Source organism: Musa acuminata, chromosome BXJ2-8, assembly GCF_036884655.1.
Source record: "Musa acuminata AAA Group cultivar baxijiao chromosome BXJ2-8, Cavendish_Baxijiao_AAA, whole genome shotgun sequence".
Lineage (NCBI taxonomy): Eukaryota > Viridiplantae > Streptophyta > Magnoliopsida > Zingiberales > Musaceae > Musa > Musa acuminata.
The window spans coordinates 6,521,546-6,549,468 of NC_088345.1; the positions used below are offsets into that span (position 1 = coordinate 6,521,546).

Here is a 27,923-nt window from a genome sequence, read left to right on the forward strand (position 1 = left end):
TCGTGCGTTCGTTCAGATAACTTTTGTATTACGATTCGTTTGGACACGTCCCCTTCTTTTATTCGTCCTCTAATTGCTTTTACACATCGAAGAATATTTTAAGATGGACAGCAGAGTATAAAAATACGGGGCTTCACAACTACACTCGTGAGTATAACTGTACTCTTTCCGTAGGAGGAAAGATATTATTTGGAACAGTTTGTCAAAAGGCGCCCAAGGTTATCCACCGCCCAAGATTCCAATGGTGAGGGGCCCACGGTTTCTCCGCGAGTGTGCGTTATCGTGTGCCTGCGGAGGACAGCCGAGGCGCAGTCTCCTCATGTGCGGCATCCGAGGGAGGGGACCACCAATACAGGTGCTTCCTCGTAGCACCGCCATCGTTCATCGTCGACGGCGACGTGTCTCCTTCACCGTCTTATTCTTCCTCAAGGCCTGCCTTTAGCGTCTCGCAGATAGGGTTTCTAAGAGGAGGAAAATGGCGCGGCGAGGGAGGGCGGAGCTGCGGCGGGTCGAGGACCGCACCAGCCGCCAGGTGTGCTTCTCCAAGCGGCGGAGCGGCCTGTTCAAGAAAGCCTACGAGCTCTCCGTGCTCTGCGACGCCGAGGTCGCTCTACGAGTTCTCCAGCGTTTCTAGGTACGTCAGCTCCACGGCCCTAACCTCTTGCTTTTTATATTACGACTCTTAATATCACGATCCCTTCGTCGCCACCACCGCCTACCATCATATATTTCAAGATTCACCTCAAAACCCTAGGCATTTGGTCCGTCCGTCTCTGAGTAGTTAGGCCTTCGGTTACCTCCTCTCTCGCTCTTGATCCGACGGCAGGGAGCTGGTACGGGCCTGCCGATGCGGGTGCGGTAGAGGAGATCCATTTAGTTTGGGGGCGATCCATCACTTCCGCCTTTTTCTCTTTATTCAGTTGACTGTCTTGTCGTGTTTTCTATCTTGCACCATCATTTCAATGGAATGTTCGTTTACCAAAGCAGCATAATTTGTTTTATTTTCTGGAGGTATCGCTTGGTTTATCGACATGTGTAATATAATTCTGTATGCACTGTCATGGCTCTCATCAGTAGTTTTTCTCATTTTTCATGTTACATTATTGGAAGATGCTTCTTGATATCTTAATCCTGCTACTTGGTTTATCTAGCTAGTATAATTTTGTTTCGGCTGCCACTTCTCCATTATTGCCTCGTACATGTCTCATGTTACATTCTTAGAAGCTTAACCTTTCTGTAGGGCAAGATCTCAGTTAGCACTGACTTGAAGGTTAAGATGACAAAATCTATCTTGGAAACTTCAATTTGCTGATATATGAGTCCCGAGATTAGTGGCGAAAAAACTTTGTTGGTCCTCTCATGGTAACAACGCCACTGCACGCGTGATGTACGATCGAGACATTACAATGACATCTGTAGCTTAGATTTAGGAACACCTTTTTATCCGATATGACACATGATTCGTAGATATTATAATGATATCGGAGGTGATTGTTTGATGATGGATTGATCCTCCTTTTTATGATGAACGAGGAAAAAGAAAAGAGACGTACAAGACTTTTACCCCCCCCCCGCGCCCGAATACTTCCCAAATCACTCTTAGATTAATCTAATCGTTACTGATGAGAAATCCATTAATTTAGACATCAAATGCAGTTGTGAGACAAATGCATTGTTTGTTTTATTCTAATCTTTATTAACTTTTTGTTAGTTCAATCTTTTCCATAGATGTAATATATTAAGTCATATAACAAATCAAACATGGAAAAAGGAAGATAAGTTAAGCATAAGATTATTGGGAAGGTGAGTTTGATTAAAGAAGCTTCATATAGAAAGGATTAATATAGGGGAAAGATATTGTGGATAAGAAAAACAATCTCCCCTAGTAACAATGACACCAAAGAATCCCCATAAAAGATAATCGGAATGACCAGTTTGGTTAGTCCTTAGTTTAAGAAAAACAAAAATCATTAATAATTGTCTTAGTTGTCTATCTTTTTTCTTATATTTGGAGTTTTAAATAAAAAGTAAATAAGAAGTGAAACTATGATGTAGATGAAATTTAGCATGAGGAGAGGGAGTTTATAATGTGATTCTATCTCACGTCTGACGTGATGTGTGAAAACTCCATCCATGAGAAGATTGATGTTTATGATTTCTTTTTTGTTTATATCATTTAATATTTTCTTTGTTCTTCACATTAATCTCCGGTTTTTACTTTCCATAAAAATCAAACTTAGTTACATGAATTTCACATCTTCTTCTTGATTCCAATCCCAATTAAATCCCTTAAACTCCTTTGAAATTTCTTCTATGCTGTAGTGCTACATTACTTTTTTTTTATTAAAGCTTTTAGTTAATACAAGTGTTGGAATAGGCATTCATTATCTATTATCGGTTAATTAATCAAAAGATGTCAAGAAAATTAAGTCAAAAATGAAAGATGGTTGGAGTCACCAAAAATGCTACATAAGGATAGCTAGACCTTGAATTGCAAGTCAAATTTTTATTTATATTTTAGTTTATTCTTCTCCTTTTGGATCAACCTGGGCAATTTAATTAAAGGAAAAAGGATTAGACACAATGAAATAATAAGTTAAATTAAGGATATACAAATAGAAGATAATTCTTCACCTATAGTCTGATTTCATTGGTTTTTTTGTGAGAGAAGACACCAGAGGACTTCCTCTAAAGGAGGCTTGCACGAAGTCATAGTGAACATTTATTGTTTACTTTTCTTTATTACTATCTTTAATTTTATGATATATTCATAATTATATATATTAATGTGGTAATAATAGAATCATAGGCAAAGAGTATTGTTGTACTAATAACCAAATCTCGAGGTTATAAAACTCTTCTAGTGAAAACTTATGCTTACTTGTGGTAACTAACACTATTAGTATATTATCCTATGTTCAGTTTATTATTAGGACCTAAGTTAACTTATAAAAGATTGATTGACTTATTATTATTAACTTAGTTTACCCTTTTTTGGGTTAAATGGTTAAAGCTTAAAAAGATGGTTATTTAGTTATCTGATCGAGGTAGAATTGGATCGTGATAAATTATATTGAAGTTAGTCTAGTATTAATGGTCCAAGTAAAAAAAGGCTACTCATGATAGATAATATCATGGGTTTGATGGGTTAACTAATCTTTAATTTTATGATGTATTCACAATTGTATATATATTAATGTGGCAACACTAGAATGTTAGGCAAAAAGTATTGTTGTACTAATAAACAAATCTCGAGGTTTTAAAACTCTTCTAGTGAAAGTTTATGCTTACTTGTGGTAACTAACACTATTAGTATATTATCACATGTTTAGTTTATCATTAGGACTTAAGTTAACCTATAAAAGATTGATTGACTTATTATTATTAACTTATGTTTACTCTTTTTTGGGTTAAATGGTTAAACCTTAAAAGGTTGGTGATTTTGTTATCCAAGTTAGAATTGGGTCGTCACAAATTATATTGAAGTTAGTCAAGTATTAAGGGTCCAAGTAAAAAAAGGTTACTCATGATAGATAATATCATAGGCTTGATGGGTTAACTGACCTTTAATTTTATGATATATTCACAAGTGTATAAATATTAATGTGGCTACAATAGAATCTTAGGCAAAACGTATTGTTGTACTAATAACCAAATCTCAAGGTTCTAAAATTCTTCTAGTGAAAGCTTATGTTTACTTGTGGTAACTAACACTATTAGTATATTATTCCATGTTTAATTTATCATTAGGACTTAATTTAACTTATAAAAGATTGATTTAATTAATATTAGTAACTTAGGTTTACTCTTTTTTGGATTAAATGATTAAACCTTAACAAGTTGGTGATTTAGTTATACAATCGAGTTAGAATTGGATCGTAACAAATTATATTGAAGTTAGTGTAGTATTAAGGGTCCAAGTAAAAAAAGACTACCCATGATAGATAATATCACCGGCTTGATAGGTTAACTGACCTTTAATTTTATGATGTATTCACAATTATATATATATATATATTAATGTGGCAATAATAAATCTTGTGCAAAAAGTATTGTTGTACTAATAACCAAATCTCGAGGTTCTAATACTCTTCTTGTGAAAGCTTATGCTTACTTATGTTAACTAACACTATTAGTATATTATTTCATGTTCAATTTATCATTATGACTTAAGTTAACTTATAAAAGATTGATTGACTTATTATTATTAACTTAGGTTTACTTTTTTTTGGGTTAAATGATTAAACCTTAACATGTTGGTGATTTGGTTATACAATCGAGTTAGAATTGGATCGTGACGAATTATATTATAGTTAGTCTAGTATTAAGGGTCCAAGTATAAAAAGACTACCCATGATAGATAATATCACAGGCTTGATGGGCTAACTGACCTTTAATTTTATGATGTATTCACAATTGTATATATATTAATGTGGCAACACTAGAATGTTAGGCAAAAAGTATTGTTGTACTAATAAACAAATCTCGAGGTTTTAAAACTCTTCTAGTGAAAGTTTATGCTTACTTGTGGTAACTAACACTATTAGTATATTATCACATGTTTAGTTTATCATTAGGACTTAAGTTAACCTATAAAAGATTGATTGACTTATTATTATTAACTTATGTTTACTCTTTTTTGGGTTAAATGGTTAAACCTTAAAAGGTTGGTGATTTTGTTATCCAAGTTAGAATTGGGTCGTCACAAATTATATTGAAGTTAGTCAAGTATTAAGGGTCCAAGTAAAAAAAGGTTACTCATGATAGATAATATCATAGGCTTGATGGGTTAACTGACCTTTAATTTTATGATATATTCACAAGTGTATAAATATTAATGTGGCTACAATAGAATCTTAGGCAAAACGTATTGTTGTACTAATAACCAAATCTCAAGGTTCTAAAATTCTTCTAGTGAAAGCTTATGTTTACTTGTGGTAACTAACACTATTAGTATATTATTCCATGTTTAATTTATCATTAGGACTTAATTTAACTTATAAAAGATTGATTTAATTAATATTAGTAACTTAGGTTTACTCTTTTTTGGATTAAATGATTAAACCTTAACAAGTTGGTGATTTAGTTATACAATCGAGTTAGAATTGGATCGTAACAAATTATATTGAAGTTAGTGTAGTATTAAGGGTCCAAGTAAAAAAAGACTACCCATGATAGATAATATCACCGGCTTGATAGGTTAACTGACCTTTAATTTTATGATGTATTCACAATTATATATATATATATTAATGTGGCAATAATAAATCTTGTGCAAAAAGTATTGTTGTACTAATAACCAAATCTCGAGGTTCTAATACTCTTCTTGTGAAAGCTTATGCTTACTTATGTTAACTAACACTATTAGTATATTATTTCATGTTCAATTTATCATTATGACTTAAGTTAACTTATAAAAGATTGATTGACTTATTATTATTAACTTAGGTTTACTTTTTTTTGGGTTAAATGATTAAACCTTAACATGTTGGTGATTTGGTTATACAATCGAGTTAGAATTGGATCGTGACGAATTATATTATAGTTAGTCTAGTATTAAGGGTCCAAGTATAAAAAGACTACCCATGATAGATAATATCACAGGCTTGATGGGCTAACTGACCTTTAATTTTATGATGTATTCACAATTGTATATATATTAATGTGGCAACACTAGAATGTTAGGCAAAAAGTATTGTTGTACTAATAAACAAATCTCGAGGTTTTAAAACTCTTCTAGTGAAAGTTTATGCTTACTTGTGGTAACTAACACTATTAGTATATTATCACATGTTTAGTTTATCATTAGGACTTAAGTTAACCTATAAAAGATTGATTGACTTATTATTATTAACTTATGTTTACTCTTTTTTGGGTTAAATGGTTAAACCTTAAAAGGTTGGTGATTTTGTTATCCAAGTTAGAATTGGGTCGTCACAAATTATATTGAAGTTAGTCAAGTATTAAGGGTCCAAGTAAAAAAAGGTTACTCATGATAGATAATATCATAGGCTTGATGGGTTAACTGACCTTTAATTTTATGATATATTCACAAGTGTATAAATATTAATGTGGCTACAATAGAATCTTAGGCAAAACGTATTGTTGTACTAATAACCAAATCTCAAGGTTCTAAAATTCTTCTAGTGAAAGCTTATGTTTACTTGTGGTAACTAACACTATTAGTATATTATTCCATGTTTAATTTATCATTAGGACTTAATTTAACTTATAAAAGATTGATTTAATTAATATTAGTAACTTAGGTTTACTCTTTTTTGGATTAAATGATTAAACCTTAACAAGTTGGTGATTTAGTTATACAATCGAGTTAGAATTGGATCGTAACAAATTATATTGAAGTTAGTGTAGTATTAAGGGTCCAAGTAAAAAAAGACTACCCATGATAGATAATATCACCGGCTTGATAGGTTAACTGACCTTTAATTTTATGATGTATTCACAATTATATATATATATATATTAATGTGGCAATAATAAATCTTGTGCAAAAAGTATTGTTGTACTAATAACCAAATCTCGAGGTTCTAATACTCTTCTTGTGAAAGCTTATGCTTACTTATGTTAACTAACACTATTAGTATATTATTTCATGTTCAATTTATCATTATGACTTAAGTTAACTTATAAAAGATTGATTGACTTATTATTATTAACTTAGGTTTACTTTTTTTTGGGTTAAATGATTAAACCTTAACATGTTGGTGATTTGGTTATACAATCGAGTTAGAATTGGATCGTGACGAATTATATTATAGTTAGTCTAGTATTAAGGGTCCAAGTATAAAAAGACTACCCATGATAGATAATATCACAGGCTTGATGGGCTAACTGACCTTTAATTTTATGATGTATTCACAATTGTATATATATTAATGTGGCAACAATAGAATCTTAGGCAAAACGTATTGTTGTACTAATAACCAAATCTTGAGGTTCTAAAACTCTTCTAGTGAAAGTTTATGCTTACTTGTGGTAACTAACACTATTAGTATATTATCCCATGTTCAATTTATCATTAGGACCTAAGTTAACTTCTAAAAGATTGATTGCCTTATTATTATTAACTTAGGTTTACTCTTTTTTGGGTTAAATGGTTAAACCTTAATAAGTTTGTGATTTAGTTATCCAATTGAGTTAGAATTAGATCGTGACAAATCATATTAAAGTTAGTCTAGTATTAAGGGTCCAAGTAAAAAATGACTACTCATGACAGATAATATCATGAGTTTGATGGGTTGACCGACCTTTAATTTTATGATGTATTCACAATTGTATATATATTAATGTGGTAACAAAAGAATTTTAGGCATAAAGTATTGTTGTACTAATAACCAAATCTCGTGGTTCTAAAACTCTTCTAGTGAAAGCTTATGCTTATTTGTGGTTAACTAACACTATTAGTATATTATCCCATGTTCAGTTTATCATTAGGATTTAAGTTAACTTCTAAAAGATTGATTGCCTTATTATTATTAACTTAGGTTTACTCTTTTTTGGGTTAAATGGTTAAACCTTAACAAGTTTGTGATTTAGTTATCCAATGGAGTTAGAATTCGATCATGACAAATCATATTGAAGTTTGTCCAATATTAAGGGTCCAAGTAAAATAATGCTACTCATGATAGATAATATCACTGACTTGATGGGTTAACTTATCATTAATTTTATGATGTATTCACAAGTATATATATATTAATATGGCTACAATAGAATCTTAGGCAAAATGTATTGTTGTACTAATAACCAAATCTCAAGGTTCTAAAACTCTTCTAGTGAAAGCTTATGTTTACTTGTGGTAACTAATACTATTAGTATATTATTCCATGTTCAGTTTATCATTAGGACTTAATTTAACTTATAAAAGATTTATTTAATTATTATTAGTAACTTAGGTTTATTCTTTTTTAGGTTAAGTGATTAAACCTTAACAAGTTGGTTATTTTGTTATACAATCGAGTTAGAATTAGATCATGATAAATTATATTGAAGTTGGTCTAGTGTTAAGGGTCCAAGTAAAAAAAGACTACTCATGATAGATAATATCACAGGCTTGATGGGGGGTAACTGACCTTTAATTTTATGATGTATTCACAATTGTATATATATTAATGTGGCTACAATAAAATCTTAGGCAAAAAGTATTGTTGTACTAATAACCAAATCTCAAGGTTCTGAAACTATTTTAGTGATTGCTTATGCTTACTTGTGGTAACTAACACTATTAGTATATTATCCAATGTTCAGTTTATCATTAGGACTTAAGTTAACTTATAAAAGATTGATTGACTTGTTATTATTAACTTAGGTTTACTCTTTTTTGGGTTAAATTGTTAAACCTTAACAAGTTTGTGATTTAGTTATCCAATCGAGCTAGAATTGGATCGTGACAAATTATATTGAATTTAGTCTAGTATTAAAGGTCAAAGTGAAAGAAGGGTACTCATGATAGATAATATCACGGGCTTGATGGGTTAACTGATCTTTAATTTTATGATATATTTACAATAGTATATATATTAATGTGACAATAGTAGAATCTTAGGCAAAAAGTATTGTTGTGCTAATAACCAAATCTCGAGTTTCCAAAACTCTTCTATTGAAAGCTTATGCTTACTTGTGGTAACTAACATTATTAGTATGTTATCTTATGTTGTGTTTATCATTAGGATTTAAGTTAACTTATAAAACATTGATTAACTTATTATTGTTAACTTCGGTTTACTCTTTTTTGGGTTAAATGGTTAAACTTTAACAAGTTGGTGATTTAGTTATGCAGTCAAGTTAGAATTGGATCGTGACAAATTATATTGAAGTTAGTCTAGTATTAAGGGTCCAAGTAAAAAAAGACTACTCGTGATAGATAATATCACGTGCTTGATGGGTTAACTGATCTTTAATTTTATGATGTATTCACAATTTTGTATATATTAATGTGGTAACAATATAATCTTAGGCAAAAAGTATTGTTGTACTAATAACCAAATCTCAAGGTTCTAAAACTCTTCTAGTGAAAGTTTATACTTGTGGTAACTAATACTATTAGCATGTTATCGCATGTTCAGTTTATCATTAGGACATAAGTTAACTTATAAAAGATTGATTGACTTATTATTATTAACTTAGGTTTACTCTTTTTTTAGGTTAAATTATTAAACCTTAACAAGTTGGTGATTTAGTTATCCAATCGAGTTTGAATTGGATCGTGACAAATTATATTAAAGTTAGTCTAGTATTAAGGGTCCAAGTAAAAAAAGGCTCCTCATGATAGATAATATCAAGGTTCTAAAACTCTTCTAGTGAAAGCTTATGCTTACTTATGGTAACTAATACTATTAGTATGTTATCGCATGTTCAGTTTATCATTAGGACTTAAGTTAACTTATAAAAGATTGATTGACTTATTATTATTAACCTAGGTTTACTCTTTTTTGGGTTAAATTGTTAAACCTTAACAAGTTGGTGATATAGTTATCCAATCCAGTTTGAATTGGATCGTGACAAATTATATTAAAGTTAGTCTAGTATTAAGGGTCCAAGTAAAAAATGGCTCTTCATGATAGATAATATCACGGGCTTGTTGGGTTAACTGACCTATTAACTTATTTTAGCTTTAACTACTAATCAAAATGCTTAAATTAAAATTAATAATAATACATTCATTAGACCCTTATAAGTCAATTTTAATCTTGTCCGCTTCCGATGTGGGACTTATCGAGTTATTTCATATAAGGACAAAGGTTTATCGTGGCATAGAATCTCCATTGTATTGGACTTATATTGCAATTGAACTTATTTGCAACATGTTAAAATTTAATTCTGAACCATATTAATCCCCGGCACGATATCAAATCCTTAAATGAAGAAATTATAATATCATAAATTTAATCCCACATTGGAGAAATGGTAAACTTACATTGACTCATAATTGGATTAATTTATAAGGATTTGATAAATAAATTATTTTATATTAAATATTTTTTATCAATGGTTCAAGCTCAACAAATTGATGAGATAGTTATCAATTAGTCATGACAAATGGTATCGGAGTTGAATCATGATAATTATAATTGTTGATGCGAGACAAATAATTATGGTATGTTTCGATAAAGTACCAGGTGGAGATTTGAGAAACTTGTCATAGAAGCAATTAGAACAAATATAATTTGATTTCATTGCGACAATTTTGGACAATATAGTCAAGTATTAAAGTTTCTTGACAATATTTATTCTTTTGAAATAAATTTACTATGAGAGACCTGAATGTGCTACCTCCAAATATGAAGTCTTAACTAGAAGAGCGAGCATGTGATGAATTTTGTGCTTCCACTATGTTCCGAAGTAAATTAGTAGATACAAGTTGAACTTTCTGATGGTGCTACTTGAGAATTTGAGACGAACACAATCTAAAGGTCTTTGTTGACGATCCAACACCATCATTTTAGGTTCGTTGGTCCTATAATAACCTGGAGATGTTGACGAATGAAGAGAACTTTGCCCAGATTTTAGATGGCTAAAAGAGTCCCCTAAATCAAGAGGAGCGCTTCTTTATCTAGTTTCCCTTGAAGGATTATTAGTAGTTTAAATAAAGTGTTCTTTGACCAATATAAGGAGTGACAACTCTTATTTATGTGCCAAGGCCTTAAATTAGTGAAAATAGCAATATAGATAACTTTTTTAATATTACGTCATCACATTTTAGACTAACCAAACCTTAAACAGCCGCCTTAGCTTTTTCTTAATAACAAATTACGACAAGAGAGAATTCAACTAGCCACGGGCTAACAAGTAAAATAGCAACAACTAAATTGAGAAAATTATAGATTCTATTTTGTACACTATAAAGTCAAGACTAAGTAGAATTGAATTGGGATTCCAGTAAAAGAGAAAGGCACTAGCAGCTAATAACTACAAGTACACATGAGCTTTTGATGCACTTGAACTATTCTCACTTCTTAAAATTAATAAATTAAGATTAGTCTGGCAAATAGATTTTCAGTGTCTTCTTTCCCTCTTGAATCAAGAAACACATGTTAGTAGTGACACTATAGCATCATCATATCTCATGCTTTTGATCATTCGATCAAATGATGCAATAAATTCTGTCATATCTCAGTTTTTCATTTAGCAAATGGTAGGCCTTAACATGCCTTTTAGAACATTTAATAATGTCAAGAAACAAGGAGGGGTGTATCGCTGAGGTGCAAATTTGGCCCACTTTAGTCTAATTGGTCCGGGTCTTCGTCAAGGAGATAAAACATAATAATTTATCTAGCGTCCCTTTTGAGTGTTTATCGAGGAATAGTTTAGTTGATTAATTTATTTAATAAAATTTTAGGACTTAGAATAATATTAGAAGAATACTTAATGAGTAGAGAAAGTCTTTAGCGATAGCAACTAAGATTTGCCAATCATAACAGCTAAGATTTCCTCAATTACATGAGGAAATCTAGTTGCTTTGTCGAGGGAAATCCTCCCTCCTAAATGTGTATATATAAGGAGCATCATATAACAAAGAATATTCTTCTTCTTCTTTGTTTCATTTTATCATGGTATCAGAGCAGCAGCCACCTTCTTGGCAACAACAACTCTGATCTCGCAGCCATCGCTGCTGCTGCAATAGTCCATTCATCACCTGCGCCACCCTAGGGTGGCAACCCCCCCCTTCTCCATCACCTCCGTCAACGCCTTCATCGACATGTCCACCAATGCCACCCGCACCAAGCACACGCTCTGGCTCAACAGCAGGCAAACCTTCCTTTGCTACTTTTCGTTGTCGCTGCAGCTGTAGCAGCAAGGCAATCTCGCTGCTCACGACGTCAGACTTCGCGGGCATTGTTCGGGTCGCCTTCCTTCTAGACCCGGGACTCAACATCCTCCTCTAGACTGCAAAGTACAATGGGAGAAGCGGTCGGTTAGTCGCTCAAGCATCTCACAGATCCTTCCTTTCCCATCTCGATTGGCGACGACCACCGCTTCCTCCCCCTCTTCCCTCCTCCGACATCGGTCCTCACCGAAGGATCGCAGGAGGATCTGCCACCACCGCCCACTGATCTGACGGGCAATCGCCGGATGGCCGTATCCCTAGGAGGATCTACCACCTCCCAATATCCCACCTTTAGCTATAGGAGTTGGGAAAACTAAAACGGTAGAACAACGAGGGCTAATTCCCCGGCCTCTCGCCCCTCCTCATTTGCTTCACCCTCTTTGCGTTTGTTGTCACCAATAAGGGCATCGGCCATGCCGTCTCCTGCAGTGGGTTCCCGGAATACCGCCTTGACAACTACTTCCTCCGTTGTCTTCCCATTTTTCCCAGTCGCATCTTGCCTTTGAACTCGGCCGAACACTGCGATCTACACCAATTGCACCGTCGTCGCCTGCTCTACAACAAGCGGCTACCCCTCCTCTGCAATCATTCCCTGGACGTATACTACAGTAGAGTAGTAGCGGGAACATAGACAGTCGGCTTCAATCCCTTCTATTTCCTCTCTTATCGAGCATTTTCTGCCAGTGAAGCCTCTTTGTCCTTCCTCAACGAAGAAAGCACTCAAGCTACAAAACTCTTCACTTCTTCATTGCCAAGCTCCTCAGCCGCAAGAACTGGTGCAGCTTTGCTCACTACCCTTCTTTCTCCTATCGCTATTGTCTCTACATCTCACTGACCTGTTGTCGTCGCTGTAGTAAAAGTCCCAAAAACAAAATAACACACCCATGTTGAATCTCGTTTTTTGATGATGAAACCAATTGATAGTGTTTATGTTTTAATCTACATTTTGAGTGACGTAGGATGCTTTGATCAGGATGAGACAATTAAAACAGGAAAAATCATGTTGTGCCAGAGGAAAACATGTTAGAAGATTGGACGTCGAGCCGGAGGATCGGTCGACGTATTGACATAAGGCTTCGGGCCATGGATTCGGGCATCAGGCCAAGAAGAGCGGATATTGCGCCAAGGATATTGGAGTTGCGGAGTCAACTGGCCAATTGGGCAATAGGCCGCAAGAGAGGACGATGCGTCGAAGAATTGGACGATGCGTCGAGGGACCAATGACATGCCAGACAATATGATTAATGCTTAGTATTAATTATATAGATCAAAGTATGTTTTTACATGTGCAGGATTAACTACGATAGCAAGACATGAAGCAAAATGAAGTCCCGGAGTCAAGGACGCGATTTCGTTGGGAGTTCGAAAGTTCGTCGGAAGTCTGGACGTTCGTCAGAAGTTCTGTCGGAACCAACCGAGAAGTCTTGGAGCTTGCCAGAGAAGCTTGTCGGAACTCGCCAAGAAGATCGTCGTGAAGTCCAAGAGCTTGCTGGGAGTCCGCCGGAACATTGCCGAGAGTTCGTCGGAAGCACGCCGGAAGATACCAAGACATAAGGGACTTGTTTAGCTTAGCAAATGTCTTAAGAATCATAGTTAGCACGTAATTGGGTTTGGATTTTGGCCAACCCAATTAGGAGCCAGCTAGGCCCATGTAAGGACTGTGTTGGGCCCAATAAGAGGCCCAAACAGTGCCCCAAGAGGTGACGCCATTGTGGCACAGTCTTCGAGACTGTGTCAAGCGGTGGTACCGCCAATCTGGGCGGTTGTACCGCCCCTGGCAGGGTGACAGGCGATGGTACCGTCCAGTGTAGTGTCAGTGTCAGACTGACACTAGCGGTGGTATCGCCCAGCGTAGGCGGTGGTACCGCCCGTTCCCGGGAAACCCGGGATGAGATGTTTTTAGGCTCCAAGTTTGAATCAACTTGAAGCCTATAAATACCCCTCTCATCCCTGGTTAAAAGATACAAGCACAAAGAATTTAAAAGTGAGAAAACGCTGCTGCAATTTCTTGAGAAATTCCCTCCTCCACTCTAAGTTTAGAATTCTGTAAGAGAGGAGTGAGTGCTTGTAAGGGTTGTCTCCTAAACTCGGTAAAAGGAAAAGAGGGGTGTAAGAAGGAGGTTGATCTTCGCCTATTAAAGGAAGATTGATAGTGGATGCCGGTGGCTTCGACGGAAGAGGAATCGGCGGAATGGATGTAGGTCACGACGACCGAACCACTATAAATCGGTTTGCATTCTTGTTCTGCCTTTAATTCTCGCATTGCAAACTGATTTACTTACTTCACTTGCTCATTACATTCTTGCAAACGTTTTAAAGTTAAACACTTTCCGAGATCGGTTTTTCATCGGAAACGGATTTAATCGAAACGAAAGGTTTTTAGAAGACGATTTTACCGCTGCACTAATTTACCCCCCCTCTTAGTGCCGACCCCGATCCTAACAACCCATTCTATATTTGAAGACTCTCACCTTGCTCCCTCAAATTGGTATATCTCCTCCACATGTCTTCATCGTCTACCTTTGATGCTCTAGTTATTATCCCGATAGGAACCATAGTACTTCTCAACATATAGGTCTTATCTCCATCAATGCTACAACTCTTATCCCCTTCAAATTATCCAAAGGTGGCAACTATGCATCCTGGCGTGCACAATTTTCTAATCTTCTATTTGGCTATGATTTACTAGGCTATGTCGACGATACTCTCCGTTGTCCACCAACGATGGTCAACATTGCAGGAGCACCCAATCCAGTACCAAATCCGAACCACAAACTATGATTACGCTAAGTTCGTCTCATCCTCCAAGTAATTCAGTCGTTCGTCGCTGGATCGCTCGGCCCACTTATTTCTTCATATGACACCGTTATCAAAGCTTGGTCTAAGTTGTAAACTATATTGGCAAATCGATTGTGTACTCGCATGCTGAGTCTCCTATCCAGTCTTATGACAACAAAACAAGAGGAAAGTACTATTGCTGATTATCTACAAAATATAAAAGTTATCATTGTTAACCTGGCCCTGATAGGTCATTCCCTCAGTGATTAAGAAGTCATTGTCTACATCCCTAACGGCCTTAAAAGCGAGTATAAAGAACTGACAGCAGCAATACGAGCATGCGACTCATCGATGTCATTTGAAGAACTCTATGACAAGTTGACTGACCAAAAAATATATCTCAAGCACGAGGACAAATTACTAGGACCATGCATCACGGCTCAAGTAAGTCAAAAATCCAAGAGGAAGGGCAACCAGTATACTAAAACCCTCAATAAAGGTTTAGCCAAAATACCTCCTTGTGAGCTTCAAACAAACCCTACCTCCTCTACAGCATCAACATTTTAGTTGCAACTATCAAGGTAGTTCCTTCAATTATCCTCAACCCTGGCGTCGTGACCATACAAATCAACAAAAAGTTATCTGCCAACTGTGTGATAAAGTCGGACACTCTGCAAAAGTCTGTCGATCTCAACCCAGACTTCCTCCTCCATCTTATTGGCCTCAAGCAAATCTCACTACTTCGAATACTAGTCAACACAATTGGAATTTGAACTCTAGCGAATCTTATCACATCACCTCTGATCTACAGAACCTGTCTATCCACAACAATTATGGTGGAAATGAAGACATCATCATCAGTGATGGTAAAGGAATTCCCATTACTTATACTGGCTCCATAACGTTTAATTCACAAAACATAACGTTTACACTCGATGATGTTTTGTATGTACCTCACATCAAACGAAATCTCATTTTAGTTTCTCAATTCTACAAACAAAATAATACCTCGATTTAATTCTTTCCTAACTCCTTTCTTATTAAGGATTTAAGCACAGGGGCATCCTTGGTCCGAGGCCAGAGTAAGGACAACATTTATGAGTGGACGTCAATTCCATAAATCACCCAGCCCATTGCCTAGTCTTCCGTCGCAGCTCCAATTGATGTGTGGCATCGTCGTCTTGGTCATCCCTCATCCTCTATCTAGCAAAAATTATTTTCTCGTTATTCTCTTCCTACTCTTAAAACCAATAGTATTATAACTCATTGTGATGCTTGTTTAAGCAATAAAATTCATAGACTCTCTTTTGGAATCTCCTTCATATCCAGCTCTAAACCTTTTGAAATTATTTATACTGATGTTTGGGGCCCTGCCCTAATCATTTCTTTTGACAAGTTTAGGTTTTATGTCATTTTCGTAACTACTTTACCAATTACACATGGATATACCCTCTCCACCATAAATATGAAGTTTCAACAATATTTTCCAACTTTAGAAGGTTGGCCGAGAACTTCTTTCAGTCTACAATCAAAACAGTTTACTCTGATGGCGATGGTGAATATCAAGACCGCACATCCTGTCTCTTAGCTTGTGGTATACAACAACATTTTGGTTTGCAACCTTTTAAACTGTTATCTACCTCATCAATCGTATGCTCACTTTAGTCCTTCAGTACTAGTTACTATTTGAAAAACTATTTCACGAATCATTAAACCTTCAAAAACTCAAAGTATTTGGTTGTTTATGTTATCCATGGCTACGTTCCTATGCCTCGCATAAGATAACATCAAGATATAAGCCTTGCATTTTCATTGGGTACTCTCTTGAACATAATGTCTTTCAATGCTATGAACCTCAAACTCAAAAAGTCTTTATATCACGTAATGTTATTTTTGTGGAGTCTACATTTTCGTTTCAAAACCATGAATCTCCTACTGTATGACCTACTCCAACAAATATACATCACTAGAGTACACCGCCTGCTAGTCATAGGTGCCCTGCAAGTCAATCTCGTGAGTGATGGCACGTGTGACTTAACACGTAGTCTTTTTACTTATTATTATTATTTGATATTTTATTACTTTATATTATTTATTGCTTTAATATATTGTGATGTTCATGGATCTGTGCAATGAGAATCAGATCGTGATGAGATCACGATAACGAGACCAATTTGCCTTTAAACATAGATCCTAAATAATCCCGGTCATAGGTTACTTGGGAGGGACATCGAGATAACTAGACAGACTGGTGTGGTGTATACTCATCCATATGATGGATGTTGCTGGTCTCATAGTTGCTCGTGTGGGGACACTAGGGATACAGTACAGGTGCTCATTGGAGAATGAGTTCACTGATTGATCCGCTTACGAGATGTTGGATGGTTGATGATGTCTTATTGTCAGACAGCGATTCCATAATCCCAGTAGTATATCTGGTCCTTAAACTTGAGACACCAAGGATGTCCTATATGAATACTTCATTCTTTGATACCGGACTTAAAGGTCTGGAGGTTCCAAATCTAACACAACCGGTCATCAAAAGTGGTATTCAACCTTACGATGACTATTGAGTGTCGATAGAGGATTATCCACTCTCGGTGTCATAAGAGGAATATCACATGTGTTCTTGCTCAGACAAATCCCTGGCTAGGGTCATTCGGATTGAGAGAGAGAGTTATGCGGGGGAATCCGATTAGAGCGAGACTCGAGTAGAAACCGTATGGGTCTAACAACATCATACAGTCTCTAGGATATTAGATGGATGAGGGACTATAGGTACACAATAACTTAGGACAAACAGGTCTAATAGATTGTTTCCCTGTATCGTCTCGGGACTACGATGTAGTGGCCTAGTACGTCTATAGTCGATGAGTCGAGTGAATTATTATGGAGATAATAATTCACTAAGCTAGAAGGAGTTTTGACAGGTATGACTCACGGCCAGCTTAATATTGGGCTTAGAGGGTCACACATATATAGTAGGTGTTGCGATAAGTAGAGGTTCGAATATGAGATATTCACTAAAGCCCCTATCTTATTGAATATCCAATAAGCCCTTGAATTATTAGATCATATGGATGAGATCCAGTAAGAGCCAATGAGAGATTATTGGATAGAGATCCACTAATCTAAGAGGCTTTGGTAGTTGGATGGAGATCCAATACCCAATATGGTAGGATCCATTAGGGTTAAGTTGATAGGGGAAGTAATGGTTCCCTCTATAAATAGGAGAGAACTAATGGTTCATAGGCTAGAGCTTTTTGGTTGCCTCTCCCATTCTCCTCCCTCTCTCCACCTCAAATAGCAAGCCTAGAGTTTTGAGGAGCATCGTCGCATCCCTGCTGTGTGGATCACCGCTAGAGAGGAGGACGCTTGACCTCCTTCACCCTCTCCTAGCGATTTGTAGGGATTTAGGGATATACGATCTCCCTATGTAACATAATATTTCATATATGTAGTTTTAAGTTTTACGGTTTTTATGCACCAATCTTCGCACGACGACGAATATATCTTTTAGAAAATTAAGGATTTTTGTTTTTAATGTTCTTCCGCTACGCATGTGATGTCGCCCCCAAGATTTCCCAACATCGTCGATCCCATCAAACGAGTCTCCCATAACACCATCCAGTCCTCCTCGGGATCCACACCCTCTTCTCCTGGTTCAACAGCTCCTCACCCCTTCCATTACTCCTCTCCCTTCTTCAACAGGTTCCCCTACTGTTGAAGTAATGCACTTGGAAACACAACCACTACTTCTATCCTCTTCTAGGACCAGTGACACTGAAGTACCTCAGCTTGCCTCAACCCGTGTCAGTGTCTCTCCACCGCCCATACCTACAACACAACCTATAGCCCCTAGACATCCAATGACAATACACTCCAAAAGTGGTATTTTTAAACCACTACAAGTCCTTGACCTACATGCTATCACAAAATCCTCATCAGAGACCAATAAACCTACCACAATTACTCAAGCCCAAAAATCTACATACTAATGTAAAGCCATGTGTGAAGAATATAATGCCCTCCTCCATAATTCTACATGGACCCTTGTACTCTCATCACACACAAAATATCATCGGGTGTAAATGGGTCTTTCGAATTAAGCGAAACCTAGATGGATTGTCAGATATAAAGCGCGTTTAGTGTTCAAAGGGTTTCATCAACGTCCTGGTGTTGACTTCACAGAGACATTTAGTCTCATTGTTAAACTCACAACAATTCGACTTATTCTGAGTTTAGTCATCTCAAAAGGTTGGCATTTATGATAACTCGATGTTAACAATGTTTTTTTGTAGGGGACCCAAACTGAAGATGTCTTTATGTAGCAACTTCCTAGCTTCATCCACCCTCAGTATCCAAGGCATATTTGTAAACTACGAAAAGCTATTTATGGACTTCGTCAAGCTCCAAGAGCCTGATACACCGAACTTGGCTCATTTTTAACATCAACTGGCTTCATCAACTCCAAGTCTGATACTTCGCTATTTCTCCATCACCAAGGTGGTAATACAATATATCTTTAGATATATGTGGATGATATTATTGTCACAGGCAATAATCCTATAGAGATTAAGGCATTCCTCAAACACTTGGCAGATTGATTCTCCCTTAAAAATCTAAGAACCTTGAGTTACTTTTTGGGAGTGGAAGCAACATACACATCTTCAGGACTCTTTCTATCATAATGAAAGTATATTCAAGATCTGTTATCAAAGACGAACATGCAGGACGCAAAAGTAGTTCCAACTCCTCTATCTATTGGAGAATCACTCAAACTATGTGATGGAAGCCCTGTTACGGACCCAACTCAATGTCGTCAAGTACTTGGCTCCTTACAGTACTTATCTCTCACCCGCCCGGATATCTCATTTGCAATAAATTATCACAATTCATGCATCGGCCATCTACTATGCATTAGTCTGCAGTTAAATGAATCTTGCGATATCTTCATAGAACCCTCAATCATGGCCTCTTTTTCCGCAAATACTCCCCCCTTCATCTTCATGCCTTTGTTGATGTTGAATGGGTAGGGAACTTTGATGACAAAACATCCACGTCATGGTATATTGTCTTCCTTAGGGCTAATCCAATCAGTTGGAGTTTTAAGAGGCAAAAAACAGTTACACATTCTACAATTAAAGCTGAATATCGTGTCATTGTAACCGCTGCTACATAACTCAATTGGGTCACGAATCTACTCAAGGAACTTGACATCGACTCCACCTCTACTCCTACAATATATTGTGATAATGTCGGAGCCACTTACCTATGCGACAATCCAGTATTCCACTCACACATGAAACATATTGCCATCAACTTTCACTTCGTGCGAGAACAAGTTATCAGACATAAACTACGTGTTTCTCAAGTACATACGGTTGATCAACTAGCAAACTCACTCACGAAGCCTTTCGCCCGCAAACTATTTTCATCACATCGATCGTAGATCAACATCCTTAACAAGAGCACCATCTTGCGGGGGCATGATAGCAGCTAAGATTTCCTCAACTACATGACGAAATCTCGTTGTTCTGTTGAGAAAAATCATCCCTTCTAAATATGTATAAATAAGGAGCACCATATAACAAAGAATAATCTTCTTCTTTTTTGTTTCATTCTATCATTTAATATCAATTTATAAGAATAAAAACGATATCCAAAATTGTTCTAGTTATAAAACAATTAAGAATGTCAAACGGAACAAGTATCTCCAAAAATTAGTTTAATTTCAAACTTGAAAGGTAAAATATATATGTTATATAGTCATTCCTCAACATGCCAAGAAATAGAGAATCATAAAGGATATGACTTTGCAGCAGAGTCTTGATCTTCAGCTTGGGGCCTTTGTTTAACTTGCACCTAGTTTGACCAGTGTTTAGATCCAAGTATAAATTCTTTATTTTTGTTTTTCATGCATGGTTAACTATACTTTTAATAGCTATTTGAAGTTGGGTTTAAAGTTGTATACTTATTGCACTATATGATTATAAATAGTGTCAGAAGAGTCATTTAGCCATTAAAAGTCATGTTTAAATAATGCTAAACCTATATTTAAATGGAATTTCATAGTTCTAAAATATCTAAATAAGAAACAAATTTTCTCTAATAATTTCTTTGATGTAAATACATATTTATGATTCACAATGATATGTATATACAAAACAAAAAAAAATATTGAAAAAAGTTTATGACTGCGGTAGTAAGAAGAGGTGAAATGATTAATGTTAGTGATATGATGAGAAGTAAAGGAATACTAAAAAGACCATAATAAAAATTATAAATAAAGATTTAGGTACTCTGAATTTAACTAAATATATGATTTTTTACAAATCTCAATGACGATAAAAAATTCATATAGTCAACACCAAATAGTTGGAGCTTACGATTTTATTGTTGTTATATATATATATATATATATATATATATATATATATATATATATATATATATATATATATATATATATATATATATATATATATGACTATTGTAAGCCTTAGATGTTAGAATTTATACTTTTTATCAATGAAAATTAAATTAGGTTCAAAATATATTGCATTTGTCAAATTAAATTTGAAAAATGAGATAATTTTATTCAAGGATTGTCATCGAACCCATACCAATCTCTAGTCAAAGCAAAATGTACTAGTCGAGGAGAAAGAAGACGAAAGAAGAGGACACAATAGAGGAAGAGGGGGAAGAAGGAAGAAAAGAAAGCTGATGGAAGAGGAGAACGAAAAGGGAGAAAGAAAACGAGGGGCATGAGAAGGAGTGTACTAGGGAGATAGACAACGACGAATAATAGTAACGACAATAGTAATATCAATTCCACACAACCCACGAGAATAGCGATCATGTTTGTGAGCCGCCCTAATTGTTGTTTTATTTTTTTATACTAAATTGGATTGGACTGTTTGAAACGAGGGCAGTCCATGTGTCAATATAAACCTGGACCGGTATATATCACCTATTTTATACTGTAACAAAAGGTATAGTAGTCCTTGGTTTTATTCACCTAGGGTTGAAAAAGAATATAAAACTCAACAGTGTACAATGAGACGACTTGATCAGATCAAGACAACAACCCTACTTCCTTTGGACTATTTTTGTCTCATTATGGATATAAATGATGATATGTTGTGAAAGTTATGCTAGATCTAGTTACACAAGATATAGTTAGCATGCACCATCCATAACAAATGTGATACAGTTAGGTGAATGATAGGCACAAGCATATTTGGCATAACATATTAGATATGATTTAATGTTTGTTTGGTTGTTTAAGAGATGAGATGGCTATGGTACATTCAACAATAACAACGACAAAGCAGGTCCAAATTATTTGGAGTCAACTATGTGAATCTTTTGATGGATCTTTTGCTGTCATTTAGAGGTTATGAAACCTCGAGTGTTAAATGATAATAAAAAATAAAAATATATATATTAGGGGAGAGAAACAAGAAAAATTGATAGATAATAAACATGTAATTGTTTGTACCTAAAGTATGTCTTGAGGGCCTATCTTGAGGACACATCATTTTGTTGGTCATGACTATGTAGCTAACAATTAACTATCCTTATTTATAAATATGTTTAGTCCCACATCAGTAACCAAAGCTTATAAGAGCAAAAGTTACCTCCTCTGAGGGCTTTTGGAATCCACCCCCCCAGTGGATAATCATGCAGGACCCAAAGCAAAAAATTTATTGCAAACTCACATCGAGAGGAAAGGTTAATTGATCATTCTTAGAGTGATCAATGTTTGCAGAATTTGCTTTCTTGAAGAGCAAAAAGAAGATGAGACTTGCTTTTATCATGACAAAATGGTTGTCCTCTCTCAGCCCCTTACAGTATCAATTTAGTTAGTTGGTAAAGATTTTGACAATCTACCATAAGGTCCTGGGTTCATTGTGGCTCACATGATCCTACTCGCCTGGACTCACCATTTACCCTTTGTATTAAAAAAAAATCTATATAGACACTCACTGAGGCCCAAGTCTATCTGTCCATATTGATGAATACTAATGATGGTTGAATAGTAGGAAAAATAAGACCTTATATGAATCAAATACCTCTACACTTAGAGGCCCACCAGAGGGGACAATATCACGCCCTAAGATTCAAGACAAATGATAACTTATCACTTATTAACTAAACCTTTCAAGAATCGATGTTATTTGTTACTAACGCTACATGAGAAATGTAACTCATAAAGGTAAAGGAAATACAAGATTTATCAAAGATGTTTTTTGGTCTAGGGTAACCTATTAACTGATCTACCAGCAATAGAAACTATTAACTGATCTAGGGCAACCTATAACCTAAGAAGAATATCAGCATACTTATCTGATTAAACCTCTTAGTAAAGACCCAAACTGATTGTATCAATAATTGTTTGTTGGCTATTATCCAAATATATTATACCTGATCTGCAAGTTGTACTTGCACCTTCTAGCAGTTGAAATATGACTTAAATGTATGGAATTATCATTGAGCTCATATTTGTGAAATTATTCAAATTCATAGGACATACTATATCATGGAGATGGTATATTATAAAATTCATGCTATATCAAAAGTAATCTCCCTACTCAAAAGTATATGAAGATTTACATGGAGATGGTATGAACATATATATGGAAAAAAAACATTATGTGAAATGTTATAAGCAAAGTAAGTTGAGAGATAACAATAAAAGGATAAGTTTGTCAATAGAAAACAAGGCTAAGATTTTCTCTCTTTGCAATTGAATAAATGTGTCATAAACTGATATTCATCAGAAACCATCTTTACTTACTAGATGATGACCAGATTTTGATCAAGCAGAAATTATTTTGTTCAATAGCAGCTTATCATGCAAACCATACTATTTTTTAAGGCACATGGAGCTATCTATTCCATGATAAATTGTTGCTTGTAGTTTCCATATGTTGAATTGCAGATGTATCATTTACTTCAATCCAGCCTGGAGAAGACAGTGGATCATTACCAGAAATTTATGAAAGCAGAAAAATATTTTGATAAGCACAATGAAAAGGAGCAGGTAATTTTATTTTTATTTTATTGTTTTCATTGAAATGTTATAAGCAAAGTAAGTTAAGAGATAACAATAAAAGGATAAGTTTGTCAATAGAAAACAAGGCTAAGATTTTCTTTCTTTGCAATTGAATAAATGTGTCATAAACTGATATTCATCAGAAACCATCTTTACTTACTAGATGATGACCAGATTTTGATCAAGCAGAAATTATTTTGTTCAATAGCAGCTTATCATGCAAACCATACTATTTTTGAAGGCACATGGAGCTATCTATTCCATGATAAATTGTTGCTTGTAGTTTCCATATGTTGAATTGCAGATGTATCATTTACTTCAATCCAGCCTGGAGAAGACAGTGGATCATTACCAGAAATTTATGAAAGCAGAAAAATATTTTGATAAGCACAATAAAAAGGAGCAGGTAATTTTATTTTTATTTTATTGTTTTCATTGTCATTCTTAGTGCTAAGTCCTTTCATCCTTCGACTTAGCCTTCCGAAGTTCATGAACACAGTTAAAATTTTGTCTCTGTATTCATCCTCACAGGTCCCCATAATTTTATGTGATGGGAAACATAGATGAATTAATTGTTCCGTCAATTTATGATGCTTGTTTAAAGCAAATCTTAATTCTAGGAAGACTTTTAGTTAGCTATTTTGTTAGTTATATTGCTACCATTAAAGAAAGTCCAAGAAAGGTTTGGTTATACAAGGTACCATTGAGGATCTCAAGCTATCCTAACTGGTATATCATCTTTGATAATGGTACTCTTGAACTCAATACTATTTCCTAGATCATATTCTGACAACGAAGTATTGATCAGAACCACCAGTACTTCATAGATGTCTTTACACTTAAGTTACCAACTGACTCTATCCTTGCTTTCAACATAGCATTTGATTATGGATTCTTCTCATTAGATACTTAATTTCTCTCGTCATTTGAAATATATTAATTGCTCTAACTGAGAGTTGGAAGAAACTAAAGAAAGAGAATCACAACGTTGGTTAAATGTGAGATGTATTCCCGAAATGGATGCTCTCAAATGAATTAAAGAATAGCACGATGTATGTAGGCACTCCATCCTCTCTCTTTCAAGGCCTTCCAAAAGAGAATCTGGAACCTTTTGATTGTGAAAATTTTAATAGAATGAACTGGCTATCTAAACTCGAAGGATTCTTCTCAGCAACAATGTGATCTCTAGGTCATTCACCTCAAGGGCAAATGTCAGACATTCCTTTTGCATCTTTACATCTTTTAAAGATGAATTTGAATCTAAAACTGTATGCCTTATTTTTTTTTCCAGGTAACATGATAATTTTTTCCTAATATATTAGAAATTACATTTTCTTATTATCTACTAATGATGCCACAGAATCACGAAAAAGGATTTGCTTGTTCAGAAGGCAATTTCAAACTACTGGAGATTGCTGAAAGGTTATAACGTAACTTTTGATGTGTCTATGTGATAAGAAATCTGGTGTATGTTATCGCTAATACTTTTTTGTTCCTTGTAAAGGTTTATCGAAACAGATTTTGCCAAGCTGAATATCGATGGTCTCGAACAATTGGAGAATGATTTAATTGATGCATTCAAATGGACGACCTCAAGAAAGGTCAGAAAACTTACCTCACATAACATCAGCACATTTAGCTTGCACATGAAAAGCAGAAACATTAGTTGTATATTACCCCAAAAGAAATCAAACAATATTCCACATTTCCACCTCTAGTTTTTATTGTGCCACCTAAGGTTAGAAGTTGCTTCCTAGTGATGGTTAGCACAAGTTCAGACATCTAAGCACCAAACTTTTCATCTTCTTTTCTTTTGTGGCCTTCAATAGCTTCAAGAATTGAGACCATTTTTTTTCTTTTCTCTGTGGTGTTTTAGGACACATCCTTTTCAAATATTGGTACGTATCCTAAATTTACTAAGATCTGCTTTGATAAATGAGGCAGCTCCTCCAATCTACTTCGGCATATTCTCAAAAAAATAGGAACTTGGTTAGATAGACATGAGATGCATATGCTTCTAAATAAATCTGATGCGTATACTCTGCCGTTATAAAAACGAAACAGAACTCCACTAAAGGTAAGTAGGTAACAAACTCTTAGGAGAACTCCAAACTGCATGTAATTGTTACCATGACATATATTTTCATCTGAAGACTCCAAACTGCATGCTTACACTGAAGACTCCCAGGAGAGCTGCTAGTCGTGTCTGTGAACGCTGACGATTTGGTGCATGCGCCTGCAGAGTTCATTTTCACATTCAGCCCATTAGAACCAATCTTCTCAAACATGATCATACAAGCATTACAAGAAACCTGCAAGCGGAAAGAAGAGAGTCTCTCCTAGGACATTAATGTGGTATTTCCTGATCTAATTGTAAGTGCATTAGCATGAACCAGGAGGAATCACTACTTGAGAGAAGATTCTTGCAATCTGTAGGTAGAACACTCGAGTTGTCGATCATGTCACTGTGCCCTGTCATTCTTGTACAGGCAACAATGATGGTGCAGAGGAGGATCGGAGAGAACCGAGGCTGAGGGGGGCGACGACGACGACAGGAGCGCGGCGGCCGATGCAGCGGGATCATCACGAGGGAACCGGGGAGGCCACCGCCCTGTATGGAGGCCGCCACCTTAGCGGCCGTCGAAGCTGACATTGGCCATCGGCACGTAGTAGAAACCCGTTGGGCCGTCGCGTTCTTCTCCATTTGTGTAAGCGGTGTGCAGTGCGGCGGTTTGTACCGACTTTTGTGCATCTGGAAAGATTGAGAATCCTGCCACGTATGTCTATGTTAGAGATGGTCTGGCACCTTCGGGAGCTTTTTACGAACCCAAGGGGCACGTGACAGTCACGTGAGAAGAGGTTGAGCTGTCATTTTAGCGAACTTGCCATCGTCTGCGAGCGAATGCAACGAAAACACTCCGGTCCTTATTTTCCTGACTTCTAAGGATACAAAGAAAATATTAATAATAAAGTAAATATTTATACAACCGATTGACGATTTAGATTTAACAAAATCAACAGATTAGTTATCACATTGGATCTATTTTGATAAATGGTATTAGAGTGAATATAATATTAAACATGATAAAAGCCCAACGGATATGTTATTATTAGTTTTGAGTGATCGAAAATTTACTTAGGAATCTCATAATTTTGAGGAATAAGCAAAAGACATTAACTAGCTTAAGGAAATCGAGGATTATGAATTTAAGTTCATATTTCTAGATACAGAGATATTGGCAAATCTCATTAATGAAACTTCACATGATGGAGAATTCGGAGATCATTATAAGAATATATAATTTACCATCAAATATTGTGTTCAAAATATTTTTTATTTTGTCGAAGAAAATACAAAAGGTATTAACATTAGAGGGGAACATTAAGATAATGTCAATTTAATGTAAAATAAAATACTTTAATTATAATTTTAAATAAAATACCGAAATGAATTGCAAAATGTTGTAACTTGAGGACTGCTACCCTTAACCAGAGAGACATCATCTCCTCACGGAGGTGTGGCCAAATAGTTCACGCAAGCAGTATAAGAGGGATCATAAGCTGTTTAGCCCGTTCAGTTTCAGGAACCTTTAGAAGAACTCACCTATTATATATATTGTGGATCTCGCCACATGGACATGGTAACCATGTCAGTGCAAACATGAAACCTTGGGACGACGGTCGCCCCTGCCCACACCGTCTGGAGCTACACGAGCTAGCATCATGCTAACAAGGGCCGCATCGGAAAGTTCGGGACGGCACCACGTGACGTCGTTCTGCACATACCGATCGGCAATCTTCTGAAAGTACAAACTCGTTGCCCGAAGAGTTGGCCATCGTACACAGATCGCATACAATCGACCCTTGGACACCAAGATAAAAGCCCTCAACCAACATCTAGCAAGGGGGGTGAGCTTTCTACAGAAGTTCCACTCAATACTGACTTAATCTTCGGAGGGGCCTAAGTTAGGAAACCCCTCCCGACCTAGGCCAGTGTGCAGGAACCTAACAGCGATGAAGCAGAGTGTATCCACTGAAGAGGTGCATCCGGAATTGACCCCGAGCTCAACCCAACCCAATAAAGGTTTGATCATCACGATGATCTTGGACATCGGCAATCGGACCGAGCCATGCTGATCTTTGGTCACGGCGTAAAGGTTCAACTCTGTCTAGTATGTCAATTGTGTTAGGATCAAGAGCGCACTAAGAGGGGGGGGTGAATTAGTGCAACAGAAA

The 27,923-nt window shown here is 35.7% G+C and overlaps 1 protein-coding gene and 1 long non-coding RNA gene across 3 annotated transcripts; one reads left to right on the top strand and one right to left on the bottom strand.

Moving 5' to 3' along the window:
- Window positions 1-190: 190 nt before the first annotated feature.
- LOC135586849 (uncharacterized) lies at window positions 191-26,312 on the top strand. Of its 2 annotated transcripts, none has more exons than XM_065120402.1 (6): window positions 191-634; window positions 23,553-23,675; window positions 23,971-24,093; window positions 25,048-25,109; window positions 25,192-25,288; window positions 26,177-26,312. In XM_065120402.1, the coding sequence occupies exons 2-6, from the start codon at window positions 23,574-23,576 to the stop codon at window positions 26,219-26,221; spliced, it is 429 nt and encodes a 142-aa protein (XP_064976474.1). In that variant the 5' UTR covers window positions 191-634; window positions 23,553-23,573; the 3' UTR covers window positions 26,222-26,312. The 2 variants fall into 2 exon arrangements, with proteins under 2 accessions (XP_064976474.1, XP_064976473.1); XM_065120401.1 differs by having other exon boundaries at window positions 195-634; window positions 23,574-23,675.
- Window positions 23,745-26,181, bottom strand: LOC135618929 (uncharacterized). The gene is made up of 3 exons (XR_010489222.1): window positions 26,000-26,181; window positions 25,861-25,923; window positions 23,745-24,015 (listed from the first exon to the last, which is right to left on the bottom strand). It is a non-coding gene; the product is annotated as an uncharacterized LOC135618929 (long non-coding RNA).
- Window positions 26,313-27,923: the final 1,611 nt, after the last annotated feature.